Source organism: Oryzias melastigma, linkage group LG21, assembly GCF_002922805.2.
Source record: "Oryzias melastigma strain HK-1 linkage group LG21, ASM292280v2, whole genome shotgun sequence".
Taxonomy (NCBI): domain Eukaryota; kingdom Metazoa; phylum Chordata; class Actinopteri; order Beloniformes; family Adrianichthyidae; genus Oryzias; species Oryzias melastigma.
In genome coordinates this window covers 39,231-52,597 of record NC_050532.1, presented here as the reverse complement: position 1 = coordinate 52,597, position 13,367 = coordinate 39,231, and the positions used below count along the sequence as shown (strand labels likewise).

Sequence of the window (13,367 nt, the reverse complement as noted above, 5' to 3'; positions counted from 1 at the left end):
GCTAGGCTAATGTTAGCTTGGGCATGTGGAGGGGCCATAAGCTAACAGGAGAGAGTGTGAACAAAAGGATGATGGGATATCAGCGGAGGGTTACTTACTTCCAAATCAACAGTCCCACCCACATCTAAGAGGTGAAATTCTGTCTTAAAAATCTTTTTAAAAACAACAACAACACAGTTTTTGCAGCAAATATTGGAATATGTGCTTTAGTTAATTAACTAAATTGACATTTATTTAAATTAGCATTTTCCTCAAAAGCCAAAGAGGCTTAAGAGAGCAGTAGGCAACCTGAGGCTCCGGTCTTAACCCATGGTGACATCAATGTAACAGAAGAATTTTAAAAATAAGGTCTGTTGTGTATACATATATATATTAGGAAAAGTGGGACTGGGCTCATTTGGTTTAAAGCACACATTTGAAGATTATATTGAGGATAATAATAATAATAATCACACAAGAGCTGAATTGATGCATTTATTATTATTGCACATATCTAAATCTGTTGCAAAGTGGCATATATAGTAATTGGAGTGTAGATTCTCATTTATTCAGGTTCCATTAAGATAGAAACAGTGAACTTGGTTGTTTTATTGTAGAAAACTATTTTCTGGGAGGTTTTATAATCCAGAACAAATAATCCAGAAAAGGTCAAATTTGAGAAAAGGGCTCCAAACATGTGAGCGAGCTGAACAACGAAGGCCGTTTTTTTCCAAATAACTTTTAGTTTTTTCTGCGCGGTTCTCCTCGCAGCTGCTCGGTGTGGGCGGGGCCAAAGCACATCTGGATGAAAAACATCTGGACTTCTCTGAGCAAACATCCCATCAGGCCCTGCTGACACCGCACGCCGTTAGACCGACCGACACCCCGCACCTGGACCGAGCGAGCGCGCGCGCGCAGGTACCGGCGGACCCAGCATGACCCGGAGCGGACCCGCGGCTCTGGCGGCTCTGGTGGCCGCCTGCGGTGAGTCCTGCGGCGGGCGCCGCTGCGGGCGGAGTCAGCCTACCAGCGATCCGCCGCTTTGTTCCGAGAAAAGAGATTTATGACAACAAACTTCAGTCAAATCCAGTTTAAACAGGCTCCAAACGGGAAAAGAAGAAGCAGAAACAGCAAACGAGTTAACAAAGTTTGACTTTAAAGTTTTATCAGCATTCTTGAACAAAGTGTTTTCTGTCCTAATCTATTCAGATTGGATCGGTTTACAGTAGAAAGTGTTGATCTCTTTCTATCATTATTATAAATGACTGACATTCCAATCAGAGTGGGATGACCTGACGATGCTGCAAAAGACACATTCTAAATTAGTTTTAGACAGCAGCCCTTATAAGGTGATTAGAATACTCTTAAACACGTTTCTTTCAGCAAAATAAAGAGTCATACTAAAAAATTATATTTTTAGTAGGCCTAATAGTTTTATTGATTTAAAATTAATATTTTTAGTAAAAAAACGGAAACTGTACAGTTTAATAAAAAAATGAACTTTTTAGATGAATAATTGCTTTAACTTAAAATGACAACTAGTCTTATCTATACAGTTTAAATTATATTGGTAAAGCTTCATTATCAGAAAAACTTTGCACTAACTTTCTCAAAAAATGTGAGCGATATAGGTTTTTAATGGGGAAAAATGAAGACAAAGATTTAAAGCTAATGAGAAAACATTTTTGTATGGTTGAAACAGACCGCCTCAGTGGCTCCAGCTGTCAGCAGCACAGGAATTTATGACGATTTTATTCACCTCTGCAGTTTCTAATTGTAATTCCTCCAACTGCATTTGATGCAGCTTCTGTTTACAAAACTGATTTATTAAACTGTTTAATTTTTCGGTAAAGATCAACCCCATTCAAAATTGTGAGGTCTTTTTGAGCTTTTAGCATGCTTTTGTAGAATCGTTCTCATGATAGAGGAAATATTTAAAGAAAATTAGAATTGTGTTTCTGAGTCTTTCTATATTCAAATCTTTGTGAATCATGATCAGACAAAAAATGCAGTTGGAAAAAGCTTCTAAATGTGTCGTACAAGGTACCACAGCGAGCCACAAGCTCCCTGCTCTGCGCCATCCACTCACGGACAAATAGATCCATGAACGTCTTTGTTTTCCTCGTCTGAGCAGGAATCTGGATCTAAAGAGTACATATGGCTCGCTTGCTTTTTGTTGCACTGGCAATTTGAGGGGCTGTAAGCTAGTGGGAGAGAGTGTAAACTGATGGATGACTGGAATTGGGCAACCTTACTTTTGCACCAACATTCCTACCCACAATTTAGAGGTGAATTACTAATGAACTCCTGCCGCTCTGCAGAAACTACGTCCTACAAAACCACACAAATTTTGATTTTATCTAAAATCTGCTTAATAATACTAAAAAGACGACTGGGAACACTTGTAAAAAATCAAAGAATGATTGGAGTAAAGAAGCCCATAAAATATGCATTTATTTGTTTGTGTGTAACCATGCATCCGGCCTGCACACCTGGCACACGTGCAAAGTAGAAAAAGCATTTTAGGTAAATGTAGCAACAAAACAAACTAACCAATTCAGCTGCCATTGGATAATAAATCTGCATGTAACGTTCACAAGTTGGCAGCTCAGCGGAAAGAAAAATTCAAGATAGCAACAAAAAAACTCACAAATATAAAGATTCTGGGGCTCCAACATTGTTCTTCGCTTTATTAATAATGGTCATCAACCCTATAAAGTCTGATAAAAAGAGCTTCTCAGGTGACACTTAAACAATCTTTAACTTACTTTAAATGAAAAGTTGAAAAGTTACAGTAAATCAAAGAACATAAACATAGGAGCTCTGGTGTTAAAGGGTTGAGTAATCAGCCACCACCTTGTGGTTGCCCACGGTACTGTTCTGGCTCCAGTTAATTTATTTTTTCATTACAAATGTTTCTGCATGTAGAAAACTCTGCAGGACTTGAACACTTTGAATTAGCATCATTCACTGCGTGGTTCCCCCTTAAAGGCAGACTATTATCTCACGACTAACAAAGAGCGAGTGTATGAGAAAAGCCCGATGAATAAGCGCACACACAGAGGCTCCTGGCGCTGGTTAAGACACTGGAGAAAAGAGAGACTGGCACTGAAAGGAAGAGTCTGTTCATGTGCTCCAACATTTCATCATTTTACTTACAATGTGTTCAGACTGGACACATTTGGTTGACTTAAATCAGGAGTGTCAAACTCAATCGCACAAGGGGCCAAAATCCAAAACACACCTTAGGTCGAACAGGAGAAACATTTATTGAACACTGTAAAACTACATAGACCCTTTTCACGGTGACGTCAGACAAAATGGCGGCAAAAAAAAAAATTACTTCCGGCGTTTGCATTTAGAACGGCAAATCTGACAGCTGAATGTTGTTTAATACACTTTTATGTAAACAATAAAAGGTAACCTTACCTGTTTCAACAGAAAAATGTACAATATTTGTTTCATGAATGTCCTGCTGAACTGTAATCTCATTTCCTCTCTTAGATCGTTCACAAATCTAAATACAAATTTGAATAATCCTTTAATATTTGAGGTTTTATTGAAAATATTGACCTTTCGTTTGAGCAGATTTTATTCTAACTGGTTCTCCTTTGGCTGATGTTGTTCACATGTATTTTAAGTGCGATGAGCACAAAAGCTGATAGAAGTTCATGTTTTCCACATTTAATTCCTTCAGCAAAGACACACATCGCTGCATTGACCGTACGCATTTTAATCTCTTCCCAGGATAAATGTACTTGTTCTACAGGATATTTTAGGGGATAATTGTAAAAACAGGAATGGTTTGGTTTAGTAAAAATGTTCAGAGGAGCTATTGAGATATGTAGTTTCAACTTTCAAAATAAGAGCAGCCAAGTTAAAAAAAAATCTTCTCTGGTTGAACGTATTTTATAACATTACGTTGAAGTATTCACTTTCATATTTTTGGCAACAGTTTCAATTAATTTGATCATTTTTACCTTTATTTTCCTGCAGATCAGACACAGTTCTGATCAAAAACAAAGAGGAGTGATGTTAGAACCACGGCTGAGCTAACAGCAGCTCACTGACCGCAGTAGAAAACATCACAACAGGAATAAGTTTGACTTTAATATCAGACACGCTGGAATTGTCTGACTTTTACTCTGGTTACCCTTTATTATTTATGTAAAATTGCTTTAAAAGCGTTCAGCTGTCAGCTTTGCCGTTCTAAACAAAACAACCTGGAAGCAACACATTAAACATCCGGCGATGTGTGACGTCACGTGAAAACCAGGCTAAGGTTAGGCTTAGGATACGGGTGCGGTTTACATACCGGTTTGTAGCCAGGAGGTTGGGGAGCCTTGATTAAATTGGAACAGCCAGCACGTCAAAAAAATCAACGAGCTGGGAACACATAAAACATAAACTTTTGACGTGAAGGGTCTTCAACCAAACATCAGTTGTGTTTCCTGTCTGTTTGTGAAGGTTCTACTCAGAGTTGACCAATCACAGCTCAGAAAGCTGTACTTCTGTGATGGTTAACAGATTCATTCCATAAAAAGTCACAGCGCTGACACTGGGAGCACACATCCTGATGTTTGTTTCCTGATTCCTGCACTGTCAGCGTTTTCAGAGGCCATGTCAGCAGAAAACAGTCATTATATTTTTACTGTATAAACGGTGATGTCATAAATTATAGACTGCATTCTCGTGTAGGTAATATCTCAATACATGACTAAAGAGCTAAAGAGAGAACTGGCTCTGTAGTGATGATCAGTCTCAGTGTTCAGGTAAGGGAGGGTCTGTTAGCCGTGTGAGGAAAGAGCAGCGACATAAACCTGCAGCTGAGAGGAAGCTTGTCTCATGAAGAGCTCGCAGCCAGATTTCCCATGAGCTCTTGAGGGTAGAGTGTTGGGTTTGAACTTGGCACTTTAAGCTGCACACTTCTGGATTCAATTTATTCCATGTGGAAAACAAACTCACACACAAACACTGCTGCCTCTCTCTTCGTGAACCAATGAGGTTTGGGATCCAACCCTGAACGTGAACCAGATTCTGAATTCCCACGTGTGAAAGGTTTCCCATCAGCACTGACGAGCTGATGACTAAAAGGATAATAATTCACTTTTCAGAGTGTGAAGTGATGGAAACAGTGTGTAGATGTAGTGTGCCATTGCTGTGTATCTTTACTAAAGTCACGTATTACTCCGACATACAGTTCAGCTGTGATGCACTGTTCTAAAACATCTTTTGAGATTTTTAAAAAATATTTCTGGATCATTCAAAGCAACAAGACATGAAAATAAATAAATAAGTTCTATTTTTTTGCTTAATGTCAGTCACTTTGAACCTTTTAAAGATCCACTCCAAAGAAAACTGTGTTTTTAACATGTTCTTGTGGTATTTTTTTATGTTTACATGTAAAGAAATCTCAGCTCAAAATTGAAAACGGTAAGAAAAAAGACATGAACGGCCTCAGAGTATCTGTCTGAAAAGCTTTTCAGTAAAAATTCCCACTTTACTGGACCTGGTGTCAACAGCTGATCTGCAGAGAAAAGCGGTTTAGCTCTGGTAAACAACACTTTAAAGCAGCTTTTCACAGATATGCAACTGCTGCTTTTGTGTGCAGCAGAGCTGATCCACGTTGATCACGTAAGGGTTTAGCTCAAGCTAACTGCAGTCAAACGTAAACTGGTTTGGAGCTTAAGCTCCAATGTAAAAGTCTTAACAGTTTTAGAAATTTCAACGCTTTTGTTAATAAACTTTAGTAAAGCGCATACCCTCTTTTGACACATTTTAAACTAATCTTGAAGACTAAATAAAGTTCTAGTAAAAGTAGCTACAACTCTGAAATCTTGTAGAATTCTAGTTTTCAGCCGCCATCTTGCCACCAGATCCTCTCGAGATCATCTGGGAATTTGACATTAACCTGACTCAACTGGACCAAATTGGAGACAAACTGAACAGTTTCACTGTAGTAAACTGGAAATGATCTGGAAGCAAATTTCCCCAAATATCTGGAAACATTAGAAAGTGTTGTTATTTTCTTGGGAACACAAACATTCTGTAAGAATTGTTGCAGTTTGCAAACCTGCCTCAAGTTATTGTTTGTTTAGATTATTAAAAAGAAAAGAAGAAGAAGAATATGACCCAACTCCGTAAAATATGTGATTCATGTCATGGACAGCTCTCAGTCCTTTTGTTCCTGCAGAGATTCCAGTTTTTAGTGTCTCCTGAACATTTATTTGTTGTTGCTGATTCTCCTTCTGAGCTTTATTTTTTAGTTTTCTTGTGTTCCTTCCAGAGAATGAATTAGAATTTGTATACATTTGGCCCCTCTATGTGCTTTTTCTTCTTAATAAAGTAGAATTTGGGTACAAAGAAGCCCGCTCATAACCATAAACCTGAAGTCTGTGATTGTCGTGAGTTTCTGATCTGTCAATTGTTTCAAAAATCCACTAACAGACGTATGATTTTGTGTTTGGTTCCCTCACTTTTCTGTCACGTCCCCGTCAACTCTTTCCGTTTTCTGCTCCAATCTTCAGCTCAGTTTGAGGGAAGAGAAACATCTGGAAGAGCGTCTGCCTGTGTGACACACCTGAAGTGGTGCATGTTGTTCCATACCTGTGCACAGACACACACAACATGTGTCAACAAACATGTGACCACAACTGTTGATGTTGTTGTCATCTATTCAGACACTTTCGTTTAACTGACAATACAACGTGTTTGTTGTGTTGTTACTATGATTATCTTCCTATTAACATTATATCTGATTAAAAAAGCTCAACATCAAACCTGGTTGAAGCAGACCACATAAAAAAGAACCCCCGCATCGTCATACTAGTACCAACTCATTATTCTGACACAGCTCACTGTGTTTTTCTTTGAAGTCTTTTTTTAAGGGTTTCCTTTAAGCTTTTTCAAAGCCACATATCTGTCTCCTCGCCTTCAGGTCTCCTGGTCGTGGTGGAGCCCTTCAGCAGCCTCACAGCCAACGTGTGCAAATGGTGTTTGCCGTCCACTCCGGTGTGCACCGACAACGTCTGCCTCAGCAACTGCAACCTGTCCTCCTACTGCTCCTTCACAGAGGAGATCTGCATCGCCATATGGTTGGACTTCTGACATTTTACGAAGCATTTCTGTTCATCCAGTGGGTCCTAAGATTAACAGCCAAAGCCTTTCTTTGGAGTGGTTCACGCGGGAATGCTGTGGAGCATTCACACTATAGTGATCCATTTTTCTACTGTACATTTTTTGTCCATCCGTAGCTCTTCAACCACTTCACCTATTCAGCTCATTTAGGAGATTACTGCTAGAAAGTTTAAATGAGCTATTTTGCATAATTTAGGCTTTTTTTTTATCAGTTTTTTGTCTGTTTTGGAGCTTAGCTAATATTTCAGCTACATGCTAGCTATTTTTGCTAACTTAGGCTTTTTTCTTTTATTAGGCTAATTTGGAGATTAGCCAATATTTCAGCTACATGTTAGCTATTTTAGCTAATTTAGGCTTCTTTTAGTGTTTAGACTGTTTGGGAATTTAGCTAATATTTCAGCTACATGTTAGCTATTGTGGCTAATTTGGGCTTTTTTCCGTTTTTTTCGTCTGTTACGGAGATTAGCTGATATTTCAGCGACATGCTAGCTGTTTTTCTAATTTAGGATTTTCTCAGTTTTTTCTGATGATTTAGAGTTTTGCTAATATTTCAGCCTTACGCTAGCTGTATTAGCTAAATTAGACATTTTCCCAGTGTTGTAAACTAATTTGGCATTTTGCTAATATTTTAATAAGCTATCAACTTCAGCATTTTCAGCTAAAAGCTTCAGTGTTTTTAGCTATCAACTTCACCCTTTTTAGCGATCAGTTTCATCATCTTCAGCTATCAGCACTATCATCTTCAGCAGCCAAATTCAGCTTACAGCATTCACACTAGCATTATCGCAGGTAATTCCATATATATCTAGTTCCTTGTTGTAGTTGTGCATGTTTGTGTTTATTGAGGCAGATTTAAGTGTTTTTAGTGCCGTTGTGGTATTGGAAGGACTCCACATTACTCTCATTTTCCGTCTTTCTGAAGTCTAGTGTGTGTGATTGTGTGTGTATCTTTGTGGTTAAACTGTGCATTCAATTCCAGTGGTATTTTATAGTAATCCCTCTCTTGAGTTGATGGAAAATGCTGTATTTTCCCACAACAAAGGGCTGTAAAACATCAGAAAGGAGATTTCATAACTTGAAAGAGTGACTTTGAGTTTGATTGACAGCTGTCTTCAATCAGCTGGTAAAAAGAAAGTTGGAAAAAAATCATTTTTTCCCTCTGAAAAGCACAGCTGAGCTGGATGAAGGGCTTCACTGAGTTGATGCAGTATGTTTGTAATCTTTCAAGAAGAATCTGAAGCCTTGATCTCCTTTTCAAAGCAAACTTTGTGCCGATTGGTTCTTTTGTTTGGATAGCAGTCCTTTCACCCCCTCGCCTCGCCTGAACCCACCTCTCATTTCCTGTTTATGTCAGCCAGCCTGACCCTCCCAGCTTTCTGCAGGAAACCAGAGATAAAAAGGGACTGACAGCAGAGAAAGAAAAAGAAGGAGTGGTTTATTCAAGAAATCAGAGTCACGGAGTTCGTGCTGCAGCCCACCAGGATCCCATCACGCAGCACCAGGGCTGTAAAGACATGTTTCTCTACGACAACACAACCACTCGCCCCTTAAGGGGAATTTTGCTTTTTACTCAATAAACTTTTATGTTTATTCAACCGTCTTCCTGCTTTAATACTTTAACAGAAACACTCAAGAAGATCAGAACTTTACGTTTTCTGTGCTCCTTTCTTTTGTTTTATTGGTTTAGAGAACGTCACAAACAACTGTATGAACTTATTGTGTACTCACTAAGTTCTCCCTCTTCGGTGCTTTAGACTAGGACCAGTACTTCTCTCTAGAAATCTGTTTTTGTTTCCTTCAAAGTTTTCCATTTTTGTAGTCATTATTCACAAGTGTGTGCAGATACACACATTTTAAACGGATCTCATGTTACAGGGTTTCTTTTAAAATCTTCACTCTTGGTTTTGCAATCCTGTATTGCCCTCAGATCACTTGGTCCTTTCAGATGCAGCACACTTGGCAGTCTAACAGAAAACGATCTAAATGGACAGAAATCTGCAAACTTTCATACTCCAAGTTTGTGTTATCTGAGGAAGATTCCTCTGACTAATAACAAACAGAATGATTTTGACTAATTTTAAAGATAATTTCCCTATTTTGATGTCTTAGCTTTTAGTGAGACAAAAACTGAATTTGAGAAAAGGTTGGAGAAGTGAAGAGCAATGAATAGTTTGAATAAACTTGCTAAAATATCCCGAAAGTCTAAAAAGAAGGTTTTAAATCTGTGCCAGTATTAAATAGTTTGCAGGGTACATAAATGGGAGGGTTCTATGGGTTTGTGTGGGACTGGGGAAATTGGGTAATTGGGGTAAATGAGGATAATTGACTTGAAGGTGTTAAAAATGTTGCTGTGCTGTTTTTCCTTTACCACCCATCACCAGTAACCTATTAGCTGGTTCTTGAGCTGTTAACAGAAACACATGAAGGGCATTTGGGACTTAAACTTCAAGATATCTGGAAGTCCCATTAGCTGTCACATTTTGACATTTAGTTAAGGACTGCTCCGCGTCACTTTTTGATGTTTTGGATGTCCCCAACTCGTCGTTTTTTGACATGCTGTACGTAAAATCAGCGGTCCACAACCCTCAGGATGCAGTGCCAAATATGGTACTGGACCCGTCCCAATGACCAGTGCCGGGTTAGGGTACCAGTACCGTGCTTGGAGACCGGTACCACACTGGTCCTCGGCATGTGTCCTGTACCACATCTAGTACGGCATCCGTTTCCACTTCCGGTACCAGTATCTAAACCTGGTACTGGTACCCTAACCCTGCACTTTGAAACGTGTAAACTTCGCCTTTTTCTTTCAGCCACAAGCTTTAAAATGTTCAGCAGCTACTGTGTTTTAGGGTGATTTGGCATTTAGCGTTTATTTCAGCATTATGCGAGCTGTTTTTGGTTAATTTAGACCTATTTTCAGTTTTTGGCTAATTTTGAGTTTAGCCAATATTTTATCATTATGCTAGCATGTTTGGCTAATTAAGACTTATTTTCAGTTTTTGGCTAATTTGGAGTTTAGCTAACATTTTAGCATTATGCTAGTAATTTTTGGCTAATTTAGACATATTTCCATTTTTGTGGCTTATTTGGAGTTTAACTAACATTTCAGCATTATGCTAGCTGTTTTTGGCTAATTTAGACATGTTTCCATTTTTTTTTTTTTGGCTAATTTGGCATGTAGCTAATATTTTGGCAAACTTTCAGCTTCAGCATTTTCCACTAACTGCTCTGGCATCTTTAGCAGCCACATTCAGCTTACAGCATTTACACTTTCCTTATTGCAGGTAATGCTATATATCTAGTATTTCTGTTGTTCCAGGAGGAAGATCAATGAAACAATGACAGTGCACACGATGTGCCGCCATCCAAACCTGCCACTGGAAGGCGTCAACCCCCGCCTGTTATTGAACTTCACCTCCACAGAGTGTCACATGCTCCCACAGCCGGCAGATGAGGGCGTGATGATGGTCTGCGGCTGTCAGGGCGAACAAGAATGCAACGACAAACTCATCTTTGACAAGGGAGTCAATGGTGAGCATGAGCTAAAGGAAGCCTGGGGGATATGTAGTGTAGTGGATCTGTGTACCCTCACATATACAGTTCTTTGATTCTTTTATTTTTTAATTAACATGATCAACTTCATTCACCGACGACGCCTCAGGTGTAAAACCGTTTTCTCTGTGAAAATGGATCAATACCTTTGCTATCCTGTTGCAGGTTTCTCCAGGCTGCACAGTAAGGATGTGATCCCCGTAGTCATCGTCAGTTTAGTCCCTCTTCTTCTGGTTGCCATGGTCGCCACCGCTGCCTTCTACTCCTACAGGATGCGCCGGCCAGACAAACCAGGGCCCTCATCTCGCTCTGATTGGCCCACAAAGCCCTCCCCTGAACTCTACCAAGTTCTGGATCATCCATGTGGAGAAGCAGGAGGTGGCATGGTGGTTCTTGGAGTTGAACCAATGAACTCTAACCCCAAAGGCAGATGTCCGAATATCATAACAATCCGTAACCGGACACCTGAGCTGCTGCCCATCAAGCTGGAGGACGTGGTGGGGAAGGGGCGCTTTGCTGAAGTCTGGAGGGCTCGTATGCTGCAGAGCGACAAGGGTGGCGCTGACGACTACGAAACTGTGGCGGTAAAGGTGTTTCCCAACGTGGAGTACGCCTCGTGGAGAAACGAGTGCTCCATCCTGTCTGACCCCACACTGCAACATGAAAACCTGGTCCAGTTCTTGGCAGCTGAAGAAAGAGGCCTGCCGAGTGACACTCTCCGGACTTACTGGCTGGTTTTGGCCCATTACAGCCTTGGAAATATGCAGGAATACCTCACAGCAAATACACTGAGCTGGGAAGAGCTTGTTGCCCTAGCAAGTAGCATAGCTAACGGGTTAGCTCACCTGCACAGTGAAACACAGCTCAATGGAGCACCAAAGGTAAGCCCAGCTTAGCATTCTGAACAAACATAACAATGTTTACATTCTTTAGTTCTATCTCAAATACCTTTACGATAATTCTTTACTCTCTTTGGCCACAGGTTCCTGTTGCCCACAGAGACCTGAAGAGCAGCAACATTTTGGTAAAGGACAGGAAGCAGTGTGTGCTGTGTGACTTTGGGCTGGCATTAAGGCTGGACATCTCCCTCACAGTGGATGACTATGCCAACAGCGGACAGGTGAGCTCAGAGACTGTTTAAAAGAACTGGACATAACAAGTGTTGAGATCTCCCGTAGGAAATGCCCATAGGAAAGTCACATCTTTTAGAGGAACTACTGTCACCAATCATGAGTGAGCTTGTTACGACCTGTTCAAAGTCCACACCCCTCCCACTGAAAGCAGATCGGGGATATATGTCAATCAAACGTTGGAGACGCCGTCAGCAGGAGCCACATGCTTATACTGAGGCATCTGATTGGTCAGTTCATAACTTGCGATAAAGAAAAAATATCTTTATAAAAAATTTGGATTAGAAAGAACGTGCTAACGAGCAACAGTGGTTATTCTGACTAATAAAATGACAGAAAAATAACAATTTTTCAATGGAAGTCTATGGGACGAGAGGCAACACGAGACGGAGGAGTTGCTATGTCCATTACTTACTTATACAGTCATTGGGTGAGCTGAACACCCGACCCTGGTTCTTGAGATCAACCACCCTGCCTGTCTTCCAGCTCTCCCAGCATGCCCTGCTCCTGATTACCTGGATCAGACGTGGTCATTAGACGGAAACAAACACTTGCTTCAACTAATCTGCAGATGGAGGGAGAGCTGGAAACAGGCAGGGTGGTGGAACGTGAGGACAAGACTTGATTGTTGGACTCAGCCATTGATTCCTGCAGTAAAATGACTTAATCCTTTAACACCTGAAGCGTCGTCAGAGACGCTTAAACACTAAATCTTTAACATACTGTAACTTTTCAACCATTAACACAATAATTCCAGTAGATTCTGAAGGAGAAAAGAAGCCACACCAAGGCAGGCAAGGAGCAGAGCAGAAGGCAGCTGGGTTTGAGGTTGAGGGTTTGAGGTTGAGGTTTTGAGGTTGAGGGTTTGAGGTTTTGAGGTTGGGGGTTTGAGGTTGAGGTTTTGAGGTTGATGTTTTGAGGTTGATGTTTTGAGGTTGAGGGTTTGAGGTTTTGAGGTTGGGGGTTTGAGGTTGAGGTTTTGAGGTTGATGTTTTGAAGTTGATGTTTTGAGGTTGAGGGTTTGAGGTTGAGGTTTTGAGGTTGAGGTTTTGTTTTGTACTTTTTCCCCTCTTTGTCCTCAGCAGTCTTATCCTGCTTGGTTTTGTTATTTTAGTTTGGGGTTGGACCTTGGTAGTCTTACTTTGCAGACCTTGTTTATGTGTTTTCTTTATTTAGTTTTGGTTAGACAGCCATTATCAGGGAGCTGCTGACTCCAAGGATCTACATGGCTGGGTCAGAAGTCTCCCTGACTTATTTTTTGTTTGGCCAAGGTTCCAATCCCTTTTGGTTTGTCTTTTTGTTTGAACTAGCACACTAATTACTTCATTTGGTTCTTTCTTTCAGGACACAGGATTTTGAATATTTAATAAACTGTGTTCCTTTTACTCCTACTGGGGTCCAGTTTTTATGTTACTGTCCCCTTCAGTATTTCTTCCCCTAGACCTGGGCCTGTTGGGGAAGTACCAATAGTTTTCACTAAAACTTTTTTCCGCTATTATTCACAGATTGAGCTATTTTATAATGTGTGCTCATGAATATTAAAAAATAGTTCAGACAAGGGCAAAGAAA

At 40.2% G+C, this 13,367-nt stretch overlaps 1 protein-coding gene across 1 annotated transcript in view; it reads left to right on the top strand.

Moving 5' to 3' along the window:
• The first annotated feature begins 698 nt into the window (after positions 1 to 698).
• The window catches only part of tgfbr2l (transforming growth factor beta receptor-like), a 15,587-nt gene continuing 2,918 nt past the window's right edge, over positions 699 to 13,367 (top strand). The window contains exons 1-5 of the mRNA XM_024287310.2: positions 699 to 963; positions 6,917 to 7,073; positions 10,436 to 10,647; positions 10,834 to 11,549; positions 11,651 to 11,788. Of these exons, the coding sequence (XP_024143078.1) occupies positions 915 to 963; positions 6,917 to 7,073; positions 10,436 to 10,647; positions 10,834 to 11,549; positions 11,651 to 11,788 (1,272 nt within the window). The 5' untranslated portion in view covers positions 699 to 914. The remainder of the gene's footprint in view (positions 964 to 6,916; positions 7,074 to 10,435; positions 10,648 to 10,833; positions 11,550 to 11,650; positions 11,789 to 13,367) is intronic.